This window comes from Oryzias latipes, chromosome 5 (genome assembly GCF_053564925.1).
Source record: "Oryzias latipes strain Hd-rR chromosome 5, Olatipes_Hd-rR_3.1".
NCBI lineage: Eukaryota > Metazoa > Chordata > Actinopteri > Beloniformes > Adrianichthyidae > Oryzias > Oryzias latipes.
In genome coordinates, this window is record NC_136241.1 from 11,055,409 (window position 1) to 11,079,542 (window position 24,134).

The following is a 24,134-nucleotide window of genomic DNA, read 5'->3' on the forward strand; positions in this document are numbered from 1 at the left end:
ACAATTACTGTCTTTTAAAATCCTTTTTGTAGCATGAATCTAACAGGTTTTCATGACTAACTCAAGTCAGTGTAAATATGTATTTGTTTCTCTTTTTATTTTATTTTTTAAAGATTATGAATTTATTTTATCCTTTCTTTTTTTGATCACCTTTTCCCGGAGCCTGTACTTTGCAGCCGTCTCGTGCGGTTACCTGGACAAAAGTAATCGGATCATGTAAACACACCCTTCGGAATACTCTGCCGGTATAAGTACCGTAACCATTCAGCCTGCAACAACCATCCAGGGTCCTTCGACTAGTGCTGAAGTCACAGTATGTGATTGGCTGTCTGTTGGTCCGATGACGTGTCAGATAGTGATTGGTCTGGACAAATTACGATATTACCATAGAAGAAGATATTATGCGTTCCGTTTTTAAAAAAAAGAGCTCCGACACAGAGTGAGATTATCTTCTAAACGTGCATTTATTATTATGATTATTATTAAGTGCATTGCAGCCAAACGGACTGCAGTCTGAACCCTTCTCCACACTATAACCAAGCACCTTCCCTGCCTGCGAACACGAAGCAATGAGACTCCAGCTGCTTTGATTAGAGACATGGTTCGCTTGTGTGGAGCTGCCGGTTCATTCTAACAGCCACAGATCTTTTTAGAAAGTGGGTTGTGGCAAAGTCTCTCTATAAACACTACAAATAATAATGTCAGACACAACTTATGAAGGAAAAGAACTTTAGGTTACAAAAGGAAACGTGAAATGAAAATATGTAGAGCCCGAGCAGATCTCCGCGCTACGTAGTTTGTCCAAGTGGGGTTACTGTAGTGCAGTGCTTCTCAATTATTTTTTGCCAGGCCCCCCCTAGGAAAAGAAAATGTTTCGCGCCCCCCCTGACCCCCCCCCCCCCATAACCCCCCCCCACACACACACACACAGACACACTCGCGCGGTGACAATACATCAGGTCAGTATCTATAAAATTTGTATACCTAAAATTGTATCTTTTAACACTAACAAAAGAAAAAAGCAAAATAAATCCACTTTCAACAAATATTAACTTTATTTAGCCACAGAAACCCTGTTCTAGTCTAAAACAGAAAAGAAGCTGAAAGTACCTGAAATAAAAAAAATCTGTCATTCCTTATTTAAACTAGAAACATTTTGACCAACTGAACCATTTGATGCTGAAAAAAATAATTCAATCAATAAATAATATTAAATCTAAATTGATCTGAAACATTAACACAGCAGCACCAATATATTTAACGTTTTTAGTCTGAAGAAATAGGTAAAAACGTGCTGATTTTTTTTTTCTAAATGACGGATTGTTTATTTCTGATCTCATAAAAGTGCAGCTGTTTTCCTGCATTACCTGCTGTCTTTATGTCTGTCTGACACCAACTAAACCACAGGCAGACAAAGAAAACATGGATGGAAAATAAAGACACGTCATCAAAATGTCTACAATAGTTCATAAAGAATGACATTGTTAGCATGAGCTTAGGAATCTAAGGGCAGCGGTGATCTTGGGCAACAGGCAGCGGTAGCAGTGGTCCGCGTGCCCCGATTCCCCTGGCAGACAGGGCCCACACCACCCCTCCCCTTTCGTTCTCACTCGCGCAGCCGCGGACAGACAGAACAGACAATAGGAACCGAATAGTGGACCAGATTATTTTCCAAGCACTGAGCCGCTGTCACCGCTGCCCCCACGTTAAATTTGCGCACCGGACAAACCTGTGCCTAAAACCGCCACCACCGCGCGCCCCCCCTGGCATCGCTTCGTGCCCCCCCCTGGGGGCGCGCCCCACTATTTGAGAAGCACTGCTGTAGTGTGACATTATCCTCAGTCCAAAGGACCCCGAACGGTTATTGCAGGCCGAATGGTTACGGTACCTACACCGGCCGGCTGCTCAGCGCGAACGAGCCATGTCTCTGATCAGTCCAGCCGGACTTGTAACCTCGTGTTTGCGGGCAGGGGAGGGAGCTTTGTTACGGTGTGCGCCGTGTGCGCCCTGGAAGAGGTTTCGGACCACAGTCTGTCCGACTGATGTGTGTGAGCGACCTGCTCGAGCGACCTGCCTGAGCAGAGGAACGGCTTTGTGACAGTGTGTGAGCTGGCGGAGGCAGCTATTTATTGAATGCGGAAATGCCACTTCACGCAGTCCTTAGAAACCGTGTAAACAATCATGTGAATTTGTGTTGCCAGTAGAGTCCAGACAAAATAAAGACTGATGTTATTCCCACATTTTTACGTGCAGCCAAGATGCAGACTGCGGCATTGACAGCACAAATTTTAAGTTCATCCAATTCCGGGTCCGTGCGGCCAGGCACTTAGTAATAATCAGAATAAGAGCTAAAAGCATGCCTAGAAGATCATCTTGCACCATGATGCAGCTTGGTTTGTTTCCAACAGAAATAGCTATTTCTTCTTCTTTCTTTTAAATATGATTTATGCCGATGAAAAGTGTGGCGTATGTATAGGTTAGCTATCGGATGAGGTTTTTTCCGGGCCCATGTACACAGTTCAATTCTAATCCAATCTTTGATCCAATCAAAGACATTTTACATGTGTAACCGCAGCTACTTACCTTGCTCTCAGCAGCAGGAGAGCACAACTTTTTCATTTATAAGAAACACAAACCCGATCTATTTTTTTCTGTTGAAATGCCTTTGTAGGTCGTTTGCGTTAAGACAAACCAATAGAGACACTTGCTGTCTGTCTTCAGCATTTTTGAGCTCCGAAGTCCGAATCTTTGAATATCTTGCTAACTTTCCTGACTGTTTTTGTCCTGTCTTGCTCAAACTGGTATTCTGCTGCACTGTAGGCCGATAAAATGGCTTGATGCGTTCATGAAAAGCAGCCTTCTATTAGGGCATTTATTGGAAATAATAAGCTTGAAATATATAGTGCTGATCACAATAATACTAAAATAAATATCTAATAACTGACACAACATCCGATATTGATCGGGTCTGAAACTATGTGGTCGGGCTCGTGTTCCAATGACGTGATCGGATCAGGACATCCCCACGTATGCTGTTTACTAAACATCAAGGCAATAGTTATGTTTTGTTAGTAAAAGCAGCCATTGGGCGTTTATTTTACAGCAAACTCTTCAAAAGATACATTTTCAGTTTTTTTTAAACAATACATTTATATAACTGATATATTATTTCAGGTAAAGCAAATCCTGATCATTATAGTTTCATTTATATAAAGCTAAGGGCGTGCTAGACTCAGTTGATTCACTTCATTGGGATTGAAAACGGGAGTGCTTCCGTCCTGATGGGAATGCAGTCTTACTTCCAGAAGTTCAGACGTCTCTTGTTTGCAGTGAAATACTCGCAGATGTACTCTTTGTCGAACCCTCACCCACTGATAAGCTGTTGTCACTGCCAGATCTTGATTGGGCACAGTGCGGTCACAGTCCTCTTTCTTTTATTGCCACCCTTCTGCCCTGCCAAAAATATGATGTCATCCCTGTTGCTATGGTCACAGCGGGGCGAGCAGGAACATGCCAGGAGGGACGAGCTGCTGGAATGATCCAGAGGCCTTGCAAAAACTAAATATACACCAAAGAGTTGTGGAAAGTATAGACAATGCACCAATTTAGCCTTTTTCTCTATAACTGCAACATTATTTTGATACATTAAAGGATGGTCACTTTAAACATCCATAATCTATGAATGTCCCTTTGCTGAAGTTTGATGGAACAAGCAGTTCATGAAGGATTGTTTTTTTTTTTTTGTAATGCCATTTTGTGTAATGCTGCTTATTTTCTAAAGATTAATCAGTTCTTCAGCTTGATGATTTATGTAACACAGTTTAAACTAAAGCAGTTTAGGAGATAAGTCTATATTGTAATTAAATCATTTAGGCAGTTATGGGGTAAAATGTAGTTGAAATTGGCTATTTGGTTAAAAAATAATGCCTGGGAAAAAAAAAAAAACAAGACGGATGCGTGGGCCCAAAGCAGTGGAAAGTCCCCATGAGGAGACGGAGCCAGCAGTAGTTTTCCTGATTTTCTTTTGCTTGTACTCCCACTCACTCACAACTTTGTTGGGGCTCTGTACTAGAACAAGGCTGAAGAGGTGGTGGTGGTGGTGGGGGTGGTGGTGGTGGCGGGAGTGGGGGGCGTTCACACCACACACATGTATGTGGAATCCATCCACAACTATTCCTCTCAAAACATTCCTGACCAGATACTCCTCTGCCAAAAGTTTATGCCTTCCTCAGCAAATGGCATAAATCAACAAAGTCCAAAGTTTGAGCTGACACACAGCCTGGTTTCTTTAATTTACCTATTAATGGCATGATTGTTGGGTTTGTTAGTAAAGCATCCAAAGTAATAAAAACTTAATAAATAGGGTTTTAAATAGTTAAAATAACGGCATATTTTTCTATTTCTGCTTTGGAAATGCATTCTATTTAGTTTAACGCTTCACTATTCTCATTTGTATGTTATGATCACGTTTTAAAACCGTTAGATTTCACAAAATAACTGTATTAAACTCCTCTAACAACTCTTACTTTCCCTTAACAGGTGAAGCCGCTTTGAGGGGGGATCACAGAATCCAGTCTTTGTCCCTGTCTTCATCTTCCTCCTCATCCTCCTCATCTTCCTCGTCTTCCTCAATCTCCAGCCACAGGACTGGCCCTCCTCCTATCAGCCCCACCAAGAGGAAGCTGAGTGGGGACCAGGTAGACAGTGACATGGACGACAATGAGCACGTGGCAAAGATGAGCCGACTGTTCGCTGCAAAACTGTGAGTGGACAAACACGCAAATGTGATTTGAAGAATGGGCTTGAGATTCTTTGATTGGCTGGTCTAGGTGACTCACAATGCTAAAACTTTCCCATGGAATTCCAGCAATACATGAAGTTATGATCATTGGGGAAAGACTAGCGGTGGGAGCACCAGACCATGATATTTTTTAAACTGTTTCATGAAATGCTCTTCTCTGAATTGGAACATCATTAATGTAACATTACTCCCTTTTTGGTCACATCTGCTCTATGGTCCAGTTATTTCTTAGTCAGCGTGTGATCACACTAAAGACTAAAGGTCCTTTGCAAGTAAATTGCGATCCACCTTGTGGAATGAACCAGGGTTTGCTTTACACTAGAATCTATGTTATCTTTTACATTTAGCAAAAGAAGTGGATCAACCTGAGGGAACTAGTTCTGATTTGGTTCAAACAAAGAGCAAATGTGTTGGTGGGAATCTGCCCTTACTTAGTCTTATGCAACTAGGACTGGTATAACAGTAGAGAGTCTTGTTTATTTTCAAATGAAAGCAGTCATGTTGTTTTGTGTCTACAAATCCATTAGCTGTTGGCAAATTAGTATCCCCCTCCACAGTAAGAAATCTATTTTCCACTGTGGGTGTTATTCTGTTGTGTCAGAGATTTTTTTTTATAGTGCCAAATATTATAACTAAACATGTCCATGCATGCATAACCAAATGCTACCACATGTCACGAGTTGACATGAGTTCATTAGAAATTTTTGTTTGGACAAAGGTAATTTGTTTCACACCTTAAAAAAATAGCATTAAAAAGGTTAGTGGTGTTTGAGCTTCTCTTTGTATTAAGATTATTTCTTTGACATAAACCATAATCCTCTGTTTGATCCACATTTGGATTATAACCCTAAAGACATTTAACTGGTGGTGCTGTGTTTATCTGTGACTTTTTAAAAGCAGGTTGCGTTTAGGATATTGACACTAACATTTTGTCTAAAGTTTGTTTTGTTAAAGAACAATTTCTCAGTAATTTAACAAAGTCATATCATGTTGTTTGGTACAGATGTTTTTGGTTTAAAAAGATAACATCTATGTAAATTTTTTACGGATTAAAGTGATTCAAAAATGTTACTTTTGGATAGTTTAAGGTGATTTGGCGCTGTCTGGATATAATGACCATGTGACCGTAACTGAACCTCTGACTATGGGATGGTTGTTTTTAAATAGACTTACTGTTAAAGATGGGACACAAGATTCTCTAAATCCATGAACATTTGTAAAATTATAAAAAGAGTGAGGCGAAACCTATTTTCTTGAATACAGAAGCACAGCCTGCTGTTTTAGAACATTCTGCATAGGAAAACGTGACTATTGTTATTTGTTGTGGAACTGTTGCGTGGTTCATAAAGTTAGTCAGAATGATCTGGAAGATAAAGTTGACCCTTAACAACTGCAGCCTGGTTAACAACAAAAATAGAATATATTTGTTTATGTTTATTCTAAAGTCGATTAAAAACACCTAAAGGAAGCCCACTGGTTTATTTATGTATGTATGAAAACAGTTGTGCAGCTTGTTACAGCTGTAGTGGTATTACGTTTATGCAGTACAACAGACAGACTTATGGATTCCATCAGGAGAATCATGAGGTGATCCGTCTTCCTCAGATGTTCAATTTAAGACAGTTAGTGGGAGTAACTGTTACAAAAAGGTTTCTTGTTGTCCTGCTTTGACTTTAATTTTTTTGTGTGTGTAAGCGGAGTCTTCTTGACTCAAAAATTAGACTGTGAGGAAACAGAAAGGAGGGCATTCAGGTTTCCTCCATTAGAGGATTGAAGCACCTTATATCTTTCACATGTCGGAGTTAAAAGGAATACATTGAGGTGAAGGTGTGTATTTAACTTTTTTTGGAGCAGAATGCATGTAATATAGTTTTATTTGATTCTTAGTATTGAAAAAAAAGACAACATTTATAATGCAGTGTATAAATATAATGTATGTCTTCATTTGCTTCCATAAGTTTGTACATGTGCTGTGTCTGCCGGTCACAGGTGCTTTTCTATCTGTGCTCAACTGTATGTCTGCTTGTATGTGTCTGTGTGGGGTGAGGTCCGGCTGCAGGGATCACTCTTTTTTTTTTAAAGTAGGAGGAGTCTTCAACAAAGAAGCCTTATCCTGTCCACTGGAGCCTGCAGGCTAGAAGCCTACTCCACTCTTGTTTTTTGTGTCCCATTTCCCAGTTGTACAACTAGCAGTCTGAAAGTCCTGTTATATCACTTCTTCATATACCTAATAGACAATAAACTTAAAGCAATTTTTGGAAAGGGAAAACAAACTAAATTCAACTTTGTAAATGTTGGTTGTATGACAAATCTGACTGTCTTTTCTCAGATTTGTCTGCATTCTTTTGTTTTGGTGTTCATCTAGAACAATGACTTTAATCTTTCTACTCAGAGTGACATTTTTATCAGGTGCTGGTTTGGAGCAAATGTTTATATTTAAGTCTTTGTTGGAGTTTTGAGTTTTGATTTGTATCAGTACCGGACAATGCTAAGTTAATCATATTTTAAAAATAAAACTAAAAAGAACCTGAGAATACTAAGTGAATATTGTACCTTAAATCCAGTTTTAGGGTCTATTTTCTTTGATACTGCAGCTGCTTTGTACTGGGAACTCCTCGGCTACATTGTTCTCATGGAAGTTTCTCCAGAGGCCAAATGGGGAGAAAATAAGAATGGAACAGTTGGTGTGTGTGTGCATGTGTGCTCAGGGCTGGGGAAGTCATTGTTACTCTACCATTAACCTGGGATGAATCCAGATATATGTATGCAATGAGTAACTGAGGAAAGAGGAAGGGTTTGGTTTCTGTTTTTTTTCTTTTAGTATGTGTAATTTTAATGTGTTACAATCGTCCCTCCCTTTTCTTGTAAAAGGTTTAATGTAATGTAAAACTGTCTGTAGAAGTAAAAATCTGGTTCTCACTGACTCAAGATTTCTATTCAGAAGTGCATGATTTCGGTCAGATTTTTGAATCGACACATCTGATCAGTCATTGATCCATTTTCCAGTTTCCATTTCATGACCTAATAAAAGTTGCCCATGAAAATTGAAACGCAAAGTATTTCTAACTTTTAGGTTTAAAAAAAAAACTCAGGAGACTAAAGGTTTTAATGTTTTACCATCTTTTAGTTTTTCCAAAGGGAATTCTGGGATTGCTCGGGCCTTGGGGGTCCTTATAAAGTTTTTTTATTGATGGTTGAAGTATTTCACTTAATTCTGGTTCCCTTCTAAAGACACACATAAATCAATGGTCATCTATTGATGTGGCTACTCAATACTTTACTACCTTGAATGATATTGTTAGTTGCTAAAGACCAAACTGAATAATTATATGTAATAGAAAAGTAGGGTTTTCATTATGCTGTATATTGTGTGGTTTTCTGCATTTTCTTCAGAACCTGGGTCTGGTTGTAACCTGTGGTTGGGCCTTCATCCTTTTTTTTCTGTCTTGGTCTTCTTCTTTTGAGATCCTAATTCTTTCCAGATGTTTCCTGTGTGGAGCTTTTTTTTCCCCCGTCTTTCACTTTTTGACATTTTATTTCTGGAAGCAGCAGGATATGAACCTGTGCCCAACCAAAGATTTACAGAGAGGATATCTCTGAAGACTTTTAATGTGCAACTGTGGGAAAAAGGTTTAGCGTTTATCCGCTTTCTCCCATGGCTGATGCAGACCTACACACTGTTTTCCTTGTTTATGTTTTCTATATTTACTTTGACATTGTTAAACATAGACCCTTGACAAAGATTCCCCCCTTAAGTCATTCAGGCTTATGATCATGTCTTAAACCTGAGGTTAACTTGATGACAGGATGTCATTCAAATAGTTACTAAAAGGCTATATTTAATGAATAATCTAAGTTTAAGATGGTTCACATTGTAGAATATCCATTTATATATTGAGTGTTTTGACTCGCTTGGTTTCTCAATGAAGGGGGCCTACAGTAAGTCACCGCCACAGTTACTACCACTAATTCTCGGGTGCACAAAAACCCGGACGCTTGTGAAACAGACTCCAACGGATATCTATAGTCTGTTTCTTTGTGCTACGGAATTCATTTTGACACCCAGACCCAAAAAAAACTCGTGGGATAGTCACTTCTGGAAGGATTTTCTCACCATAAAGAAGAAGGCTGTCAAAATGATTGTAATGGAGGTCATCTGATCTAACAAATGGTTGGTTTATGTCCACAGTGGATTATGGGATCTTGGGCTTTGTCATGATGAAATGTGAAAACCCTTTTGTTTGTCATGTTCTTTTTTTACATTCTGTTCTACCTCTCATCCACTTTAAACTTAACCCGTGTGGTTTAGTTTCTGAATTACTGTCCCTCTCATCAAGTCAGTCTATTATCTGCACTCACATGCACAACATGTCTTTGATCGGATCACAGATCGGGTTGGAATAGAACTGGGAACAGAGGCCCAGAAAAACGTTATCTGATTATAACAAACACTTTCCATCGGAATAAATCCTTTTGACATGCGCAAAACTATCCAAAATACCAGAAATGGCCGTAGAAGAAGAAATGGCCAATTTTGTTGTAAACAAACAAAGCTGCGGCATAGAGCCAGGTGATCTTTACGAGCTTTTATTGTTTTTATTATTCTTAAGTGCCTGTTTGTGCTTTACTCTTAGCCGCATGGATCCAGAGGAAGGGTTAGGTTAATACGTGCCAACAGCAACATTTAGCCTTGGATGCTCCAAAAACCGTGGCCTCCTCTGGAGCGCACACTGTAACAAAGCGCCCTCCATGAAGCTACAAGTCCGTCTGTTCTGATCAGAGACACGGTTTGGTCGTGTGGAGCAGCCGGCCAGTCCGGTTCGCCCTCCAAAGCCTTCTCTGGAGCGCCACACCATCTATGCATGACGTAAAAGCCAGAGCAGTAGTGACCCACAATCGGAATTGACTGTTTATACGCACCATCATCGGATCAACAGTCTGGATAACCCACCTGTCTTGATCGGAAGGCACTTTTGATCCGAATGAGTCCGATCGGGTCAGAGTATTCTGACTGTTTACATGAAGCAATATCTTAGAGTTTTGGAAGCTCTGTCCTTTACGTGAAATGTGGTTTGTCTGACAGTCAAATGTCAGCAAGGCAGAGAGGTAATGGTTGATTGGGACACTAAAATGTGTCAACGTACGTATGTTGTCGACTGCGTTGTCCGGCCCCCTGGGAGGCTGTGTGTTGTGCGAGGGTGTAGGCAGGCCTTCTGCTTGGCAGCCAGGACAGTTTGGATTCTCCACAGTTGAGTGGAAATCCCAGCTGCTCAAAGCAGATGAGAGATCTTTGTTATCTGCCTGCCCCCTCCCCCTTAGGAATCACCAGCAATTGGAAATAGTGAAGCTGGAATAACTTTAATTGAACACTTGTCAAAAAAGAAAACACACACACAACAGTTCGGCATTGATTTTATTGTGAAAGGTGTGGGTTTTAGGAGGATGAAGACATCTTCAGAGTAGATGAGTGAGACCGCTGGTTGGTGGAATAAAAACATGAAAGCCTATTGGAGAGCTGTGGGCCAAGGCTCATGCAAAGGCTGCCAAGTCTCTCCCTCTGTTAACCCTCAGGAAGTTTGCAGTCGATCGTGACTAAAAGGGCCAAAGAAAAAAGGCAATCAGGAAAATGAGGACAAGGGTGGGGTGGGGGTGGGGGGGTCCCCTGTTAGTGTAAGCTCTTGGCACAAATGAAGGAAACCACCAACCTGACTCTTTCAGGAATTAAAGGTCCAAAGCATTTACATGCAGCTCCCCTCTCCCATCCTCTTCCTCTTTGCCTTTCTGTGTCCTGCGTTATTTGTAGGAGTTGTTGCTGCGACTCCAGATGCTTTACACAGTAGTCAGGTTGCCTGGTCACATGGATTTATCCCCGTTTGACTTTGTTGTTCGCATCTAAACTAAACTCTTTTTAGTTCCGACTAGTGAGGACAACTCCCAACAAATCAACGCGTCCATGAATCCAGTGCCTGTAATTTCCATTGCCTGGTAGATGCTACATGTTTGTTTAGGAAGCAGGAAGCTGGAGCTGGTGTTTTGATTTGTGGTCGGTTCAGTCGTGTTTGTAGAGTCGTAGAGAAAAGAAGGGCTGGAGGCACGCACACCGAGGCCCTGCCCCCCTTCCCCACACACTGGGGGGGTGGGGTGGGGGGGTGGGGGGCACATGCACACGCACACGCGCAGAACCCAGCAGCACAGACCACATATGACGCACTTACCATAATAATCACCACTTGTCAAACTGCAAGCAAGTCTGCGCAGCATCAGGCATAAACTCTGCATCAAACATATCAAAGCCATTATCATCAGAGCAAGAAAACAAAACTAAACTGTGCATGGTGTTCAACTGTTGATTCTCTTATCATAATCTCTGTTTTTGAGCGATTACAGCATGATCTCAGAGTTTGGAGAAAACTGTGGGATTTTATTGTGGTGGGAACTTTTTATGGTTAGCTTGGCTTTCATTGTCTGAAAAAGATAAAACCTGTTTCCGTGCCTTATTTTGAATAAATAGTCATATTGTCTTACTGTTTATAGTAAACCTGATAAATATATAATGTAACCCAGTCTTTGTATTCATCCCCCCCAGAAATCCTAATGGAGATTACCGGAACTCCTCTGTTACCAGGGATCCTAGTCGGAGCCCCACAATGCCCAACGCTCTGGGAGTCCATGGCAACCACCTGTATAGCCACACCCACTACCACCACCTGGCGAGCTTGGGCGGCATGGACCAGCCCCTGGCACTTACAAAAAACAGCATGGTGGAGCCGGCGCGCAGCAGCACAGCAGCAGCGAGCGCAGTGGCGCATTCGGTCAGCGCCGTGGAGCGCCAGCAGGTAACCAGTCGCATCGTATTTTGCTATTTTGTTGGCAAAAATATCTGCTGTAATTAGTCTTGCTGCCTGGTTTGTGAAAACCCCCCTGATGTGTTATTAGTATAGCTTGACATTTTCCTGGTTTCATCCGTCATGTTTCAGAATCGGCCCTCGGTGATCACATGTGCTCCAGCCAACAATCGCAACTGCAACCTGTCACATTGTCCAGGCACCTACAACAAATGCTCCAACCTCACAAACAACTACAGAAGACAAAACAGTGAGTGACGCATGCATTTCCAGCTTCAAGAGATTCTTCTCAGAAGTTAAATCCCTTTGATCACGTCCATCATTTGAATGCTAAGCTATGAACACACCGGGCATCTGATGCGTGTTCAAGAACGCCCGTTGTGTTCACACTGGACAAGCAGGGAGGGGCTTCTTCTTCTTTTTTTTACCAGCTCATGTTCACCACCTGCAGTTGGAAGAGGGTTGGTGTGAAATGTTGAAGCGATGCAAATCCTGCGAATTGGGCACAAAACGACTTGGTCCATGGCTGGTGTCCTTATAATAAATAGCAGATATGGATTACCATCATGTCAGTAGAGTGGCCTTTTGGTTGATCTTCTTTTTGTAAAATAAACGCAAACGTCGTCAGGCTTGTTATTTCTGTGTTCACCAGATAAACCAGCTACGCTCTGGATTTGCTAGTGACGCGGTAAAGCTCGCCCAATCCACAGTCCCTGGTTAGGCAAGATTAGACAAAACCACAGGCCTGCGGGTTTTGTGCATAGAGTTAAACCAGCTGAACTCTGCCCAATCAGGATTTGGTTGGGACGTACGATGGCGTCCTAGAGATTTGGATCACTTTTCACATTTCACACCAAGCGTCTTCCAGCTGTGCGTACATCCGCTAGTATCCGATAACAACAGCGCATGCTAGAAGCGCGTTCAAGTATCTGCGTGCAGCACGTTCTTGAATGTGCATCACATGCCCTGTGTGGAACAAGAGGGTAATGGTTAATGACGCTCCCGAGGGAACTCACCGGTTCATGTTCCTCACGTCGAGACTCGGTCACAGTTTCTACCAAATCTGATGTTCGCAAGTCTCAACAGTTCTGATTAACTGTAGTCTCAAAGTCCCTGTAGTCCTCTCTGTGTGTTTGCTCCAATTCCAATCCACTCTTTTATAACTCCAGTGAAATCTTAATAACCTCATTGAGGTTACCAGTAAAAATGAAAGCTGGGATTAGAAATAAAACAGTAAAAAGCTGGGAAAAGGGGAGTAAATGTTTCCAGTGACCTAAAAACTGTTGCTGTGAATACACTTCTTTTTTTTTATTTTGGTGTCAGAATAGTAACTCCAACTTTTGTCTCGCTTTAGCCAACACAGCCTGTGACCCCGTGATTGAGGAGCACTTCCGTCGCAGCCTCGGGAAGAACTACAAGGAACCGGAACCCACCGCCACCAACACGGTGTCCATCACGGGCTCGGTGGACGACCATTTTGCCAAGGCGCTCGGCGAAACCTGGCTACAGATCAAAAACAAGGGGAGCCCTTCATCGACCAGCAGCAGCCCAAACTCCTCCCCTGATAGCCGCATGGTCAACCACAACCACTCGCCTTCTCTCGTCTCGTGAAGGGGCGCTGGACTTTTCCCACAATTCCCCCAGCACACACACCATCACACCCGCTCCATCATCCGCAGCGCTTCCTCTGGCCTGCTGTGACACCAGAGGGAACGCCGGCCTGCTGGTCTGCTGGACGCGGCCCCAAATCCTTCAACCTGCTCGCTCGCTGTGGACTCACCGACGATCAGTCAAGCAATAAAGACACGCCTTCCTGGACTGAACCGAACCATCATCTTCCGCCTTCCAGTCACTCACCACCCCTGCATGTGGAGCTCGAAGCTGACCAGGAGTCTGTAGTTATTTGTACATACGCAGAGAGAGGGAAGACGGTGTCTCACCTGTCCGCTTTTTCACCTTTTTTCTTTTCTTTACTTTGAGGTTTTACTGTAGCTGTAGTTCTGTGTACTGACCTGAGCATTTGGGGCTACAGCCGACATTTGAGAGAAACAGTTCCTAGAAAACAATCCCAAACCACCTAACCGTGCTACCAAAGAAACATCACCCGCTTCAAACACACTAACAGCACAAAGCCATTCGTTAGCCTCCTTTCAGCCCCCATTCCTGTCCCGTGGAACCGCCCATGTCGCCATCGTCTGTTGGAGAGCGACTCGGCCCCATTTGCACTATTGCTGAAGAACTTCTGAACACACTGGTTCTGATGATCCAATCAGATACCGAGTCCTTTCTAGTTTATTCCCCATGAGCCTTCCTTCAATGGACTTGGAGGAATATGTGGCCCCAGCTCAGGTACCATGTCTTTCCATAATTTATTATAAACATTTTAGAAAAACATTCACACTTTCGAGAATAGACTATTATGATTTCCTTTTTTTTTTTTGGAGTATGACATATTTAGTCACCTGCTATAAAACAATCGAAACAATCGCAGCAGAGACACTTATGGGCTGTTTAAAGAGGAAGAAATAAAACTCACTTTTCCACATGAAAATAGAAATATTTTGGGAATAACAGCGGCAAAATAAAAGCCTCTGCTGCCCAAGGCTTTAGTCATATGTGAGAAAAATCCAGTCAGCAGTTTGGAGATGGTTCTTCTTCAGCTTCTAAACAGCAAAACATGTGGCACTGGAAGAAGTGACCCAAGGGTTATCGGGTTAAAACATTTCATGCTGGAATAAGGACAGGATGAAGGTCTGATTCCAGGGGAAAGGAGATTATTCAGAGCTCTTAAAAGCCTTTTTTTTGGTTGTTTTTGTGACGACTCCTTTAACACTATTTGACCCCCCCCCCCAAAAAAAAACAAAACAAGAAAAGGTATGAAAGATTTCTACAAGGGTTTTAAGGGTAAATTAATGCTTTTATAAACGCATGTTGTTTTTCTTTAATAGCTGGTATCTATTAGCATTTTTAGCATTTCAAACGTATTAGCCTTTTTATTCAGATGTTAATTTCTCTTCTCAGTAACAGATGTAGAAACTATACACTCACTGCTGGGTCAGTTGTACTCAATATTATTAATGGTATTGCTATTATTCCAGTTTTGTACCTTTTTATTATTTTCTATTAATATCCGTGTATTACCAAGCGTGTGTCGATGGCACAGCCTCTGGACAGGCTCTGTTTCATGATGTCAGCGGGGTGACAGGTTCCACGCTACGAGATGTTGATCCATCAGAGGTACAGGCCGCTCCAGCACGCCGCACGACTGAGCTGAGACGCCGAGATGACGCCCATTTGTCGCTTGGCCTATTTTTTTATTGTTATTTTTCAACAACACCGCCGCTACCCGAACTAGATGTAGCCTGTTGGCTTTTCCTTTAGTACCGACAGCCTAAAACTATCAGACAATCTTGCAGGCGAGGAGTCTTTTGGGGAGGGTTAGGTGTTGTTAGGCAAAGGAGGAAGTCTACATCGCATCGTCAGGCATCTTGACAACGATTTGACAGTGTCTTAAAATTGTCCAGAAAAAGGAGGGGCTTAGGTCTGTTGGCAGAGGGGATGCGGTGGGGTCAAATCAGGATCAGCTAAACGTACGAAAAAGCAGATTGTAAAGTTCGAAACGGGGAAAGTCCACATTGGAAACAATTGAGATTCGATCAGTAAAATAGTAAATCTGAAAGGAAAAATATTTTAAACTTGAAAGAAATATAGAAAAATTGAAGTAGAAAAAAAACTCAACCTGAGCCGATCCTGATTTGACGCTAGCAGACTAGAAGGTAGACGGATTATTAGTCGTAAATTCATGTCCCAGCTCTGTCGGCTTTGGTGTCTAGACCATATTTTCTTCATTTCAAAAGAACGCACTCCGCAGTTCAAACCAATCACTGCTTTATCCCTTACTACCTTGTGGGGTCTAGATGACCCCCCCCTTACATTGACGTGTTATCCCTACCATGACAAAGGTGAAGAGGATCTCATGTAATCCATAGACACCAGTGAAGATCACAAATCATTGAATAATAAAAGGTTCAGCGCACTGTCTAGTGGGGTCATCTGGACCCCACAAGATAGCACAAGGGTTAGTGCACAAACACCTACAGGGTGCCACACATTCCGTCAGAGGGGGACTATGACAGATCCGGATGAGAAGGGCTAACGCTGTTTGTTCCCGAGTTTCCTCTCAGAAGTGTGTGCGAGCCGGTTTCATGGAACATTCTGGCAAAACCTGCATAGGAACAGTTTAGTCACACGCCGAGTCTCGTTTGTTTAAGAGCAAGCCTTCTAGCAGCAGCGGTGCGTATCTAAGGACACTGGGCTCAAGCCTAACATTTGACGAGGTTTTTGTTGATTTTGGGTGTTTTAATCAAGTGTTGTGAGCCAGCAGAGTTTATTACATAGAAAGTGTTTTCAGTTTAAAAAAATTAAAAAAAGAAGAAAAGTTCACACATTCCATCATCAGCTCACTCAGAAGTCACAGAACTGGAAAGCGTCAGAGGGGACAAAAGTCCCCTAAAAAGAAAAGAAAACCTCTTCAGTTGTAGAGGAAGAAATCGAGGCGTGGCGTTTTAGGGTGGAGCGGCTGAGCTGTGAGTCTTCTAGGTAGTCTTACTTCCAGCTGTGGCTTCCCAACGCAGCAGGTCCAAAACGTCAAGCTTCAAATGAGGATGTTTCCATTTCACCTCCACCCTAAAGGTAGCAGGCAGGCAGGCAGGCAGGCAGGCAGGCAGGCAGGCAGGCAGGCAGGCAGGCAGGCGCTCTCTCTGCTTCGGCACACACTGTAGGAAAATCACTTCAGAAAAATCAAGGTTTTCTTTTTCTAATAGGTAACTATAAGACCATCATTACGCTGTGCGTAATGAGTGTACAAAGGAAAAAATAATGTAGGTATTTTTTGAGGATTGGTTAATTTGTTAATGATATGTAGCTATTTAATTGTTGTTGTTCCTCCCCCTCCCCCCTGTCCTATTTTAATCATTGTATTTTCTTTTGTGGAAAAAAAAAAAAAAGTTGATCTTTTTGTTGTAGTTTATTAGTTTCAAGTGCAGGAACACGGTAAATGTTTGAAACCACAACCAGCGACAGGGGGGGATGGGGGGGGGGGGGTTCTGTGACGTCTGCCACTTTCCCTGAATCCTCCTCGCTCTGTCGGCCGATCAAACTCCGAACAAAAGAGCCTCCTGAGCAACGGGAACGGTTCACACCGGCGTAACAATTTCCGCATGGAAAGATAATCCGATCAAAACCAGCGTTTGCCATGGACTACGTGGAAACTTGTGCCCTGCAAGTAGGCAGCGGTAATCGACATGTAGCTTAATCGAAGCAGCAGAGAACCTGCTGCTTCAGTTTTATCTGGAATGGAGCTGAACAGATAATCAAAGAGGAGTTGATCTTTACTCTGACAGCGACACGTTCTCCACTTTCGTATGGAAGTTTGTAGGGCACTAAGACTAAACTGTAAGGATGTATTTAATCAAGAAACTGCAGTTTTTGTTTTTCGGTTTTTCTTTTTTGGCTCTGTGTCTCCTAAAAGGGTTTTGGCAGGCCACCTTTTTTTTGTACTTAAAGTAGCCTTGATGAACAATAAAGTGCTTTTAAATCACTGTGACTGTGTGAGCCTCCGTCTGTAAACCTTTGCTGTGGTTGAGGCGTCTCTATAGACCCTTGTGCTATCTTGTGGGGTCCAGATGACCCCGGGGTCATCTGGACCCCACAAGATAGCACAAAGGTCTATAGAGACGTTTCAGAAAAAAACATTTCTTTATAGCATGGTTTAAATCTCTCTTTACTGTTGCTTCTGCATATAAACACTGAGAAATGGACACGCCATTACACGGTAAACCTTAAACAAGAACATTGAAAAGACACAAACCATCCAACGCACTAAAGTTCATGAATTCCAATTCGGTACAAATGGTTTTACAGGAATGATCGCAGATAGAATTCCACATACATAACAGTCTGCAGGAAACTTTCTGATGACAAACTCTTATTGTGAGGGCACAACATCTTCAACACAAGTATTTTTGGGAGATTTGGACCCAAAAGTCTCGTGAGTGAACTCTGCTAAAGTATGGAAGGGTTACGACTCATTTTTTTTTTTTACATTAAAGTGGCTGATAGAGCAACTCATGTAAAGAAGAACTTTATTAGTAAAAAATAAAAGACATTCATTCAGGAAAAATAGCAAAAAAGTGAAGTGGAGATCCTCTGGTTGATGTTTTCACACCGCCGTCCGTCAGATGCTCTCATCGTCGCTCATATCCCAAATCTGTTGAGGCACAAAAAAAACAAACCGTTTCAGGATAAAAGTCGTTCAGGTTACTACTTTGTTTTCACATCATTTCTGCCTTAAATGGCTAAATGTCCATTCATGGATCAACCTTAAAAACTTTCAGCTTAGTTCCTAGAAAACAGAAGGGAATACACCTAAAACACTAAATGATCACAAACTAAAAGTTCACTTTAGACAAGCCCACAAATCTATCAGAGGTGTGATTCCGCCTCCCACCTGTTTCTACACACAGGAAAACTAAAGTTTGTCGCCCATTTGACCTCAGGAGGACTCCACCCTCTGACTGGAGATGACGGAAATGTTTAAGGAAGTGACACAGCAGACAGACTGCAGGCTGTCAGGAGTGTTGTGCAACATCCTCTTGCTTTGTCCCTGACTGTTTCATCTGATGAATGACCTCTTCCAGGCGTTTGTGACGTAGAAAGGTCTCAATAAAGGTTGAGGAAACGGGTGAAGCGGCTCTAAAACTGAAAGGCTGGCTTTGGTAAAGTCCACGCCGGGGATGGAGGCCATCTCCGTTGGCTCAGAGCTGAATGCAGACGTTTGAAACTCGCCCCTCTTAGTCCTCTGTGGGCAGAAATGATGATGCTGATGTCTCATAACCATCATGTGACTTTTTGGGCACGGCGCCCGCCCTTTTAACAACAGGCCCACACACTCACTTGTCTTCAGAGCCACTTAGGATCCGTTTGTCAAGTTCTGAACTCGGAGGGAGCTGAAGTCTCTGTCGTGTGGTATTTTGTTTACAAAAAGCAACAAAACAAAAAAAAACAATGTGATTTTGAAACCGGAACGTTGGCATTCTTCAATCTTTAGTCGACATGTTACATAAGGACAGAAATCGCTCTGTGGAGACCAGCAGGTAAAATAATGTAGAAACAGATCGGCTGAAAAAAGTGAAGGTCACTGCTTGTGTGACACTTCAAAATCATGAAAATAAAAAGGTTTTGTTTCAGGAAGTGATGCAAACACACACACACACACACACAAAGTAGCCTCTTTTGTAGCAGTGTGTTAACAAACAGTGGCCTTCTCCTGGCAGCAGATTCCCCACATTCTGCCTGTGAGACGCGGTTCACATACCTCTGACACTGTCTGGAATGCCACACACACACGGAATTCCACAACATGCTCAACTTTACAGACCCGCCCCATTGAAAAGTGTGTTTTTAACCTGTTCTTGTGGCATTTTGCCGATGATGGAGGATGTGTATGGAGAAAATGAAGCGTAAAATTGCGTTTAAGTATTTCTTTATTCAAATTGTTGTGAATCAGGAGCAGACGGAAAAAAAATGCCTCTGAAAAAAGATTGTAAGTGTGACATAAGAGCTACAATCGACAGGCCACAAGCTTCCTGCTCCGCTCCATTCTGATGCATCCACTTGCAGACAAATAGATCCATGAATGTCGTCGTTTTCCTCGTCCAAGTTAGTATCTGGATCCTAACTGTACGGCTGGATAGCTCCAACATTGCTCGCCATTTTTGTTGCGTCGGCAATACTGGGTTGGGGATGCGAGGGGCTTTAGCAGTAGACAGAGCTCTAAGCAGTTTTTGATCGTTTTTATTTGATTGGAAATGGTTTATTTCAAGCAATCAAATAAGAATAATACACAAAAACAATACAATCATCCGTTTTACATTCATACAATGACGTATCAAATTTAGGATTATGAAACATAAAATTAAATATTGCTTGAAAGTGTGAGGAAGGAACAATGAGTGGGGGGAGGGGGGAGGGCGCTCTGCAGAAAATGTGTCCTAACGACAGGAGTTGTTTTTTTTTAATTTTGGCTAAGAACGGCATAATCGTAATTGAAAGACCGCTGGGAACGCTTTCCCGATAGATCAAAAGATGATCGGAGTGGGACTTGAAAGGCCAGAGGAAACTCAAAAATCCTCTCCTCAGTAATCCCAAAACCTGAAAGATTTCCTGAAGCCAAAAGAACAAACTTCTGCTTCCTTTGCATCTTCAAGCATGGAGACATTACAGGCTCCGCTCTGCTTGAGTGCAGATGTCTGAGGACTTAGCAGGTTCACACTGATTTACCGAAGATTAGCATCAGTTTAATGAAAAACATGAACTTTTAGTACATCTGACTCATTCTTAAACTGTGCGGAAAGAATTTCTAAAAGCAAAGCCCCAAGCTCAGATTCAAACAGCACAACAAAGCAACTGTTCACTTCCAGCCTCGTCCTGCAGCTGCATATATGACAGAAAGGCACCCCAAAATGTTGCTCTGAAGTTCCTGTTCAACACCTTAAATCAAAACTTGGAAGATGCTCAAAAGCTTTTATCTACATCTGTGATGTTGTTCCCTTTCAGACGGTTATTTCTCAGTCCCGAGCCTTGGATTGACAGACATCCTGACAACAGATGTGTGTGCTGGCATGACGGCGCCAAACCTGGCAACTTCACAGTGAAACTGGATACCGGGCATGTCATGTCTGACTTGTGAATGAAGCTAGTGAGCACGTGGATTTAGCACTGGAGTGAGGGAGGAATAGGCTGGTGTGGGGCTCCTAATATTTCTTACAGATTTTCTTTCTTTCCTCTCAGTCATGAGCTTGAAGCAGATTTTTTGTCTTAGACAGAGACATACTTTTAGAATGAGTTGAAGTGGGTCACAGAGGAAACCATGGCTCTGATTTCTTCATTGAATAATACATGTTACAGGGGGAGGGACCCCATGTGCCTAACCTTTCTGCACCAGGACACCGCTGTGTTCTCCTTGGTTTGACTTGAATTGTCCTGAATTAACAGAGAGGCACTTAGTAAGACTTATGGGTCCTCAGGAAGCCCAGAGACATCGGTGCCAGCAGCCAACACAAAAAGTTATCTAACCCGCCGAGTTACCGGTTTCAATGCAGTAGATGAAATGTTTTGCTAGCCACTTTTCCCAAAAAAAAAAAAAAAAAAAATTTGCAGGGCAGCGTGAAGAATCAGAGACAAATTCATATCAAAGCTGGACGCTTTGCACTTCTGCTCCACTGCTGCTGGGGAGCCGTCATCAGAAAAGACAAGAAAGGAGCTCTTTGAAAGCTGAGCGATGCTGGAGGCCCTCTCTGGATGGCTTCCATGCCCTGCCAGTGTGTGTGGGTGGGTGTGGGTGTGACAGAGCCGGCTTGAAATCTTTTGTGCATGTGGACGGGGACAAGAAGAGGGCCATTATGCAACATGAATAGCTTGTGCAAACCAAAGCCAACAACGTTACAACGAGAACTGCTGAAAAAAGCCGCTGCCATGTTTCTTAATATTTTTGCTTTCGCTGCAGTGATCCATCCGGAAGCAGATTCCTGAGAGGCTGAAAGCACGCCTGCACACATGACTGATCTGACTCTTTTATTAGATAACAAAGACAGTGTGTAGGAATGTAATGCTGCAAAAATGGAACCCTTTTTTCCAAGGACTCGGCGAAAACGAAGGAGTTATTGAGCTTTGCTTTGACTCATTGATCTGTTCATTTCTAGGTCATATTATTTTCTACCTTTATGAGCAGCTTCTTTAAGGTGAAACTTGGAATATTCTATGTCATATTCATGTTCATGTTGCCCACAGAAACTTTTAAAACACACAAAACAGAAACTAAAGCTATAAATTGCTAGAGATATATTAACACTACGATCACCTTTTGATCTATTTTAAAAGAATTTATGATTATGCAGTTTTTGGGCAAAAAAAAACAAACCTGTTGTTCTCTAAGACATAGTTTCTGCAGAGCGGCAGGAATTCATTAGAAATTCATCTCTGAGTTGAGCTGTTATCCATTTGTTAACACTCTCTCCCGCTAGCTTACAGCCCCTCACACCCCTAACCTAATATTACAGGTGCAGGAAAAAAATGGTGAGTAATATTGGAGCTATCCAGCCGTACAGTTTGATCCAGATTCCAGCTCAGTCGAAGAAATTAAAACCACATGGATCTATTTGGCTGCAAGTGGATGCATTGGAATGGAGCGGAGCAGGAAGCTTATGTCTTGCTGTAGTAGCTTCTACGTCAGAGCTACAAGCTTTTTCCAACGGCATTTTTGCTTCTGTTCCTGATTTACAATGATTTGAATGAAGAAATACTCAGAAAAGCAGTTTTAATTCCTGTGCTAGCTTGTGGAATCTCCTGGATTCACCGCAGCAAAGTCTGCTTAATTTGATCTGGATCGAGTCCTGAACCTTCCATTTGCTCTGTGTTCAGACCAAAACAATCTTTCAGTCGGACGTTTGTGTTTAACATTGGGATTTGGGTCATCTGGACCCCACTAGACAGTGCGCTGAACCTTTTTTCTTCAATATTTGTGATCTTCACTGGTGTCCATGGATTACATGAAATCTTTCCACCTTTATCCACCTTTGTCATGGTAGGGAGAACATGTCAATGTAAGGGTGGGGTCATCTGGACCCCATAGGATAGCACAAGGGTTAAATCTTAGTTTTATTTATATATGTCCTCCATCATGAGAAGAGAGCCACAAGAACATGTTAAAAACATGTTACAGAGTTGCCCCAGTTGTCCTGCAACTAAGTGGAGCTTTGGGGCAGTTCAATAAGGAAGATCTACCTCACTTCCAGGTCTCCTGGGTTGTTATGTCCTTCTGCACACCTCCATCAACTAGGCCTTCACTTTAAACCAACAACTAAATAGCCCCACCTTTCTTCTCAGCCAATCACAACCATTCTTTTGCTTTTCAATTCATGAATGGCGGTCTCTCTCGGCATTCGAGACAGTCCGCTGTCCCTCCTCCATGCTGTTCTCCACCTGGAGCAATGCTTTGGAATTGTCAGCCCTCTAACCACCACCAGCGTCCAGGGCAGGGGTGTCAGACTCCAGGTCTCAAGGGGCAGTGTTCCACATGTTTTTCCTTATTGGCTAAACACACCTGATCCAGGTGATCAGCAGCAGACAAGGCAGGATTTCTGGGAAAAACCAGCAGGAGGCTGGAGTTTGACATCCCTGGTCCAGGGTCTATAATCAAGAGTTCATCGCAATTACGCAAGACGTCTTCGGCCCAGAACCTAACCACAAAAGATCATGGACCCATTTCATGCACATTTTTCTGTGACATAAACAAATCTTTACTTTCATTCCTCAAATCTCTCCTTATTGAAGTGTTTGATAAGAAATATTTATATGGTATTTTTAACACGACTGAGGAATTTAAGGCCTAAAGTGACGATCAGTCTCAGAACATCTGTGTGTTGCTTTACAGTTGATTATTACAGGCGTAGAGATGCTGTATTCGTCAGAATGTCAAATTCACATTAAGCTGTTTGGTCCACACCACATTTGGTTTCCTCACATGGTCTAACCCAGTGTTTTTTAACCTTTTTTGAGCCACGGCACACTTTAACCTTGACAAAAATCCCGCAGCACACCAGAATCCAAAAAAAAAAAAAAAAAGGTATTGAACTACAGTCCCTCTGCAATCTCACATGCATTTTTGTGATAATTGTGGCAGAAAAAGCTGGAAGTTGCAGCTGTTTTTTTCTAAAAGATGTAATAAAAGTTAAGTTAGAAGATTTAAAAAACTGTTTGATGTGTGTTCGATGTGGTTTCAAGACGTTTAACAACAAAGATTCATCGTGCGCTGAGACGCTGTCACTTTAACCCAATGCATCATGGGAGATGTAGTGCTAACAGCCGCCGAACGCAGATAGACTCGCTTCTCTGAGCTTCATGGTTTTGTTTAATTGTTTCACGGTCTGACACGGGATTCTGTGGAAAGCTACATCGCTAAAGACGAGCTTTAGCTGGTAAATTTGTTAGAACTGAGCGACTTTATGAGCAAAATCAGAACAAGGAAGTAAAAACTTTAACCACTTCTGATTGGTCAGACTGATGACGTGTGATCAAGCCTCCAAGAATGATTGGTGGAGACAGTTAAAAGGGCGAGACTTTTCTGAAAACGTCGGAAGCTGCGGCTAGATCATGGTACAGTCATTCTTATCAAAATGTCTTTAATAGAATCAAATAAACACAAAGAAAAAGTATTTTATGATCTTTCATATTCCTAACTACTCATGGCCTATTTGGATGAACAAAGAGCTGATATCCTGGAGATGGTAAATGTTTTTAGATCAGTTAATGAGGGCAATTTCCCACGGCCCACCTGACCATCTCCCACGGCACACTAGTGTAACGCGGCACACTGGTTGAAAAACACTGGTCTAACCCATGATGGTGTAAAAGTCAAAGGTTTTGGATGA

General features: G+C 42.3%; 2 protein-coding genes and 1 long non-coding RNA gene across 6 annotated transcripts in view; 1 reads left to right on the forward strand and 2 right to left on the reverse strand.

Moving 5' to 3' along the window:
* The window catches only part of vgll4b (vestigial-like family member 4b), a 38,368-nt gene extending 21,122 nt beyond the window's left edge, over window positions 1-17,246 (forward strand). For 2 of the 4 annotated variants that reach the window (XR_013655949.1, XR_013655948.1), the window contains 5 exons: window positions 4,540-4,762; window positions 11,388-11,637; window positions 11,779-11,896; window positions 13,001-15,901; window positions 15,953-17,246. Coding sequence is in view for 2 of the 4 variants with exons in the window: in XM_011474838.4 (XP_011473140.1) it covers window positions 4,540-4,762; window positions 11,388-11,637; window positions 11,779-11,896; window positions 13,001-13,257 (848 nt within the window). In the remaining 2 variants the exon portion in view is untranslated. Of the gene's footprint in view, window positions 1-4,539; window positions 4,763-11,387; window positions 11,638-11,778; window positions 11,897-13,000 lie in introns of all 4 variants that reach the window. The other 2 variants (XM_011474838.4, XM_004068651.5) reach the window with 1 other exon arrangement.
* On the reverse strand, window positions 10,201-10,646 carry LOC110015109 (uncharacterized). The gene is made up of 2 exons (XR_002290193.3): window positions 10,507-10,646; window positions 10,201-10,393 (listed from the first exon to the last, which is right to left on the reverse strand). It is a non-coding gene; the product is annotated as an uncharacterized LOC110015109 (long non-coding RNA).
* Window positions 17,247-17,399: 153 nt separating the features above from the next.
* The window catches only part of atg7 (ATG7 autophagy related 7 homolog (S. cerevisiae)), an 85,243-nt gene continuing 78,508 nt past the window's right edge, over window positions 17,400-24,134 (reverse strand). Inside the window, exon 19 of the mRNA XM_004068648.5 lies at window positions 17,400-17,914. Within this exon, the coding sequence (XP_004068696.1) occupies window positions 17,882-17,914 (33 nt within the window). The 3' untranslated portion in view covers window positions 17,400-17,881. The remainder of the gene's footprint in view (window positions 17,915-24,134) is intronic.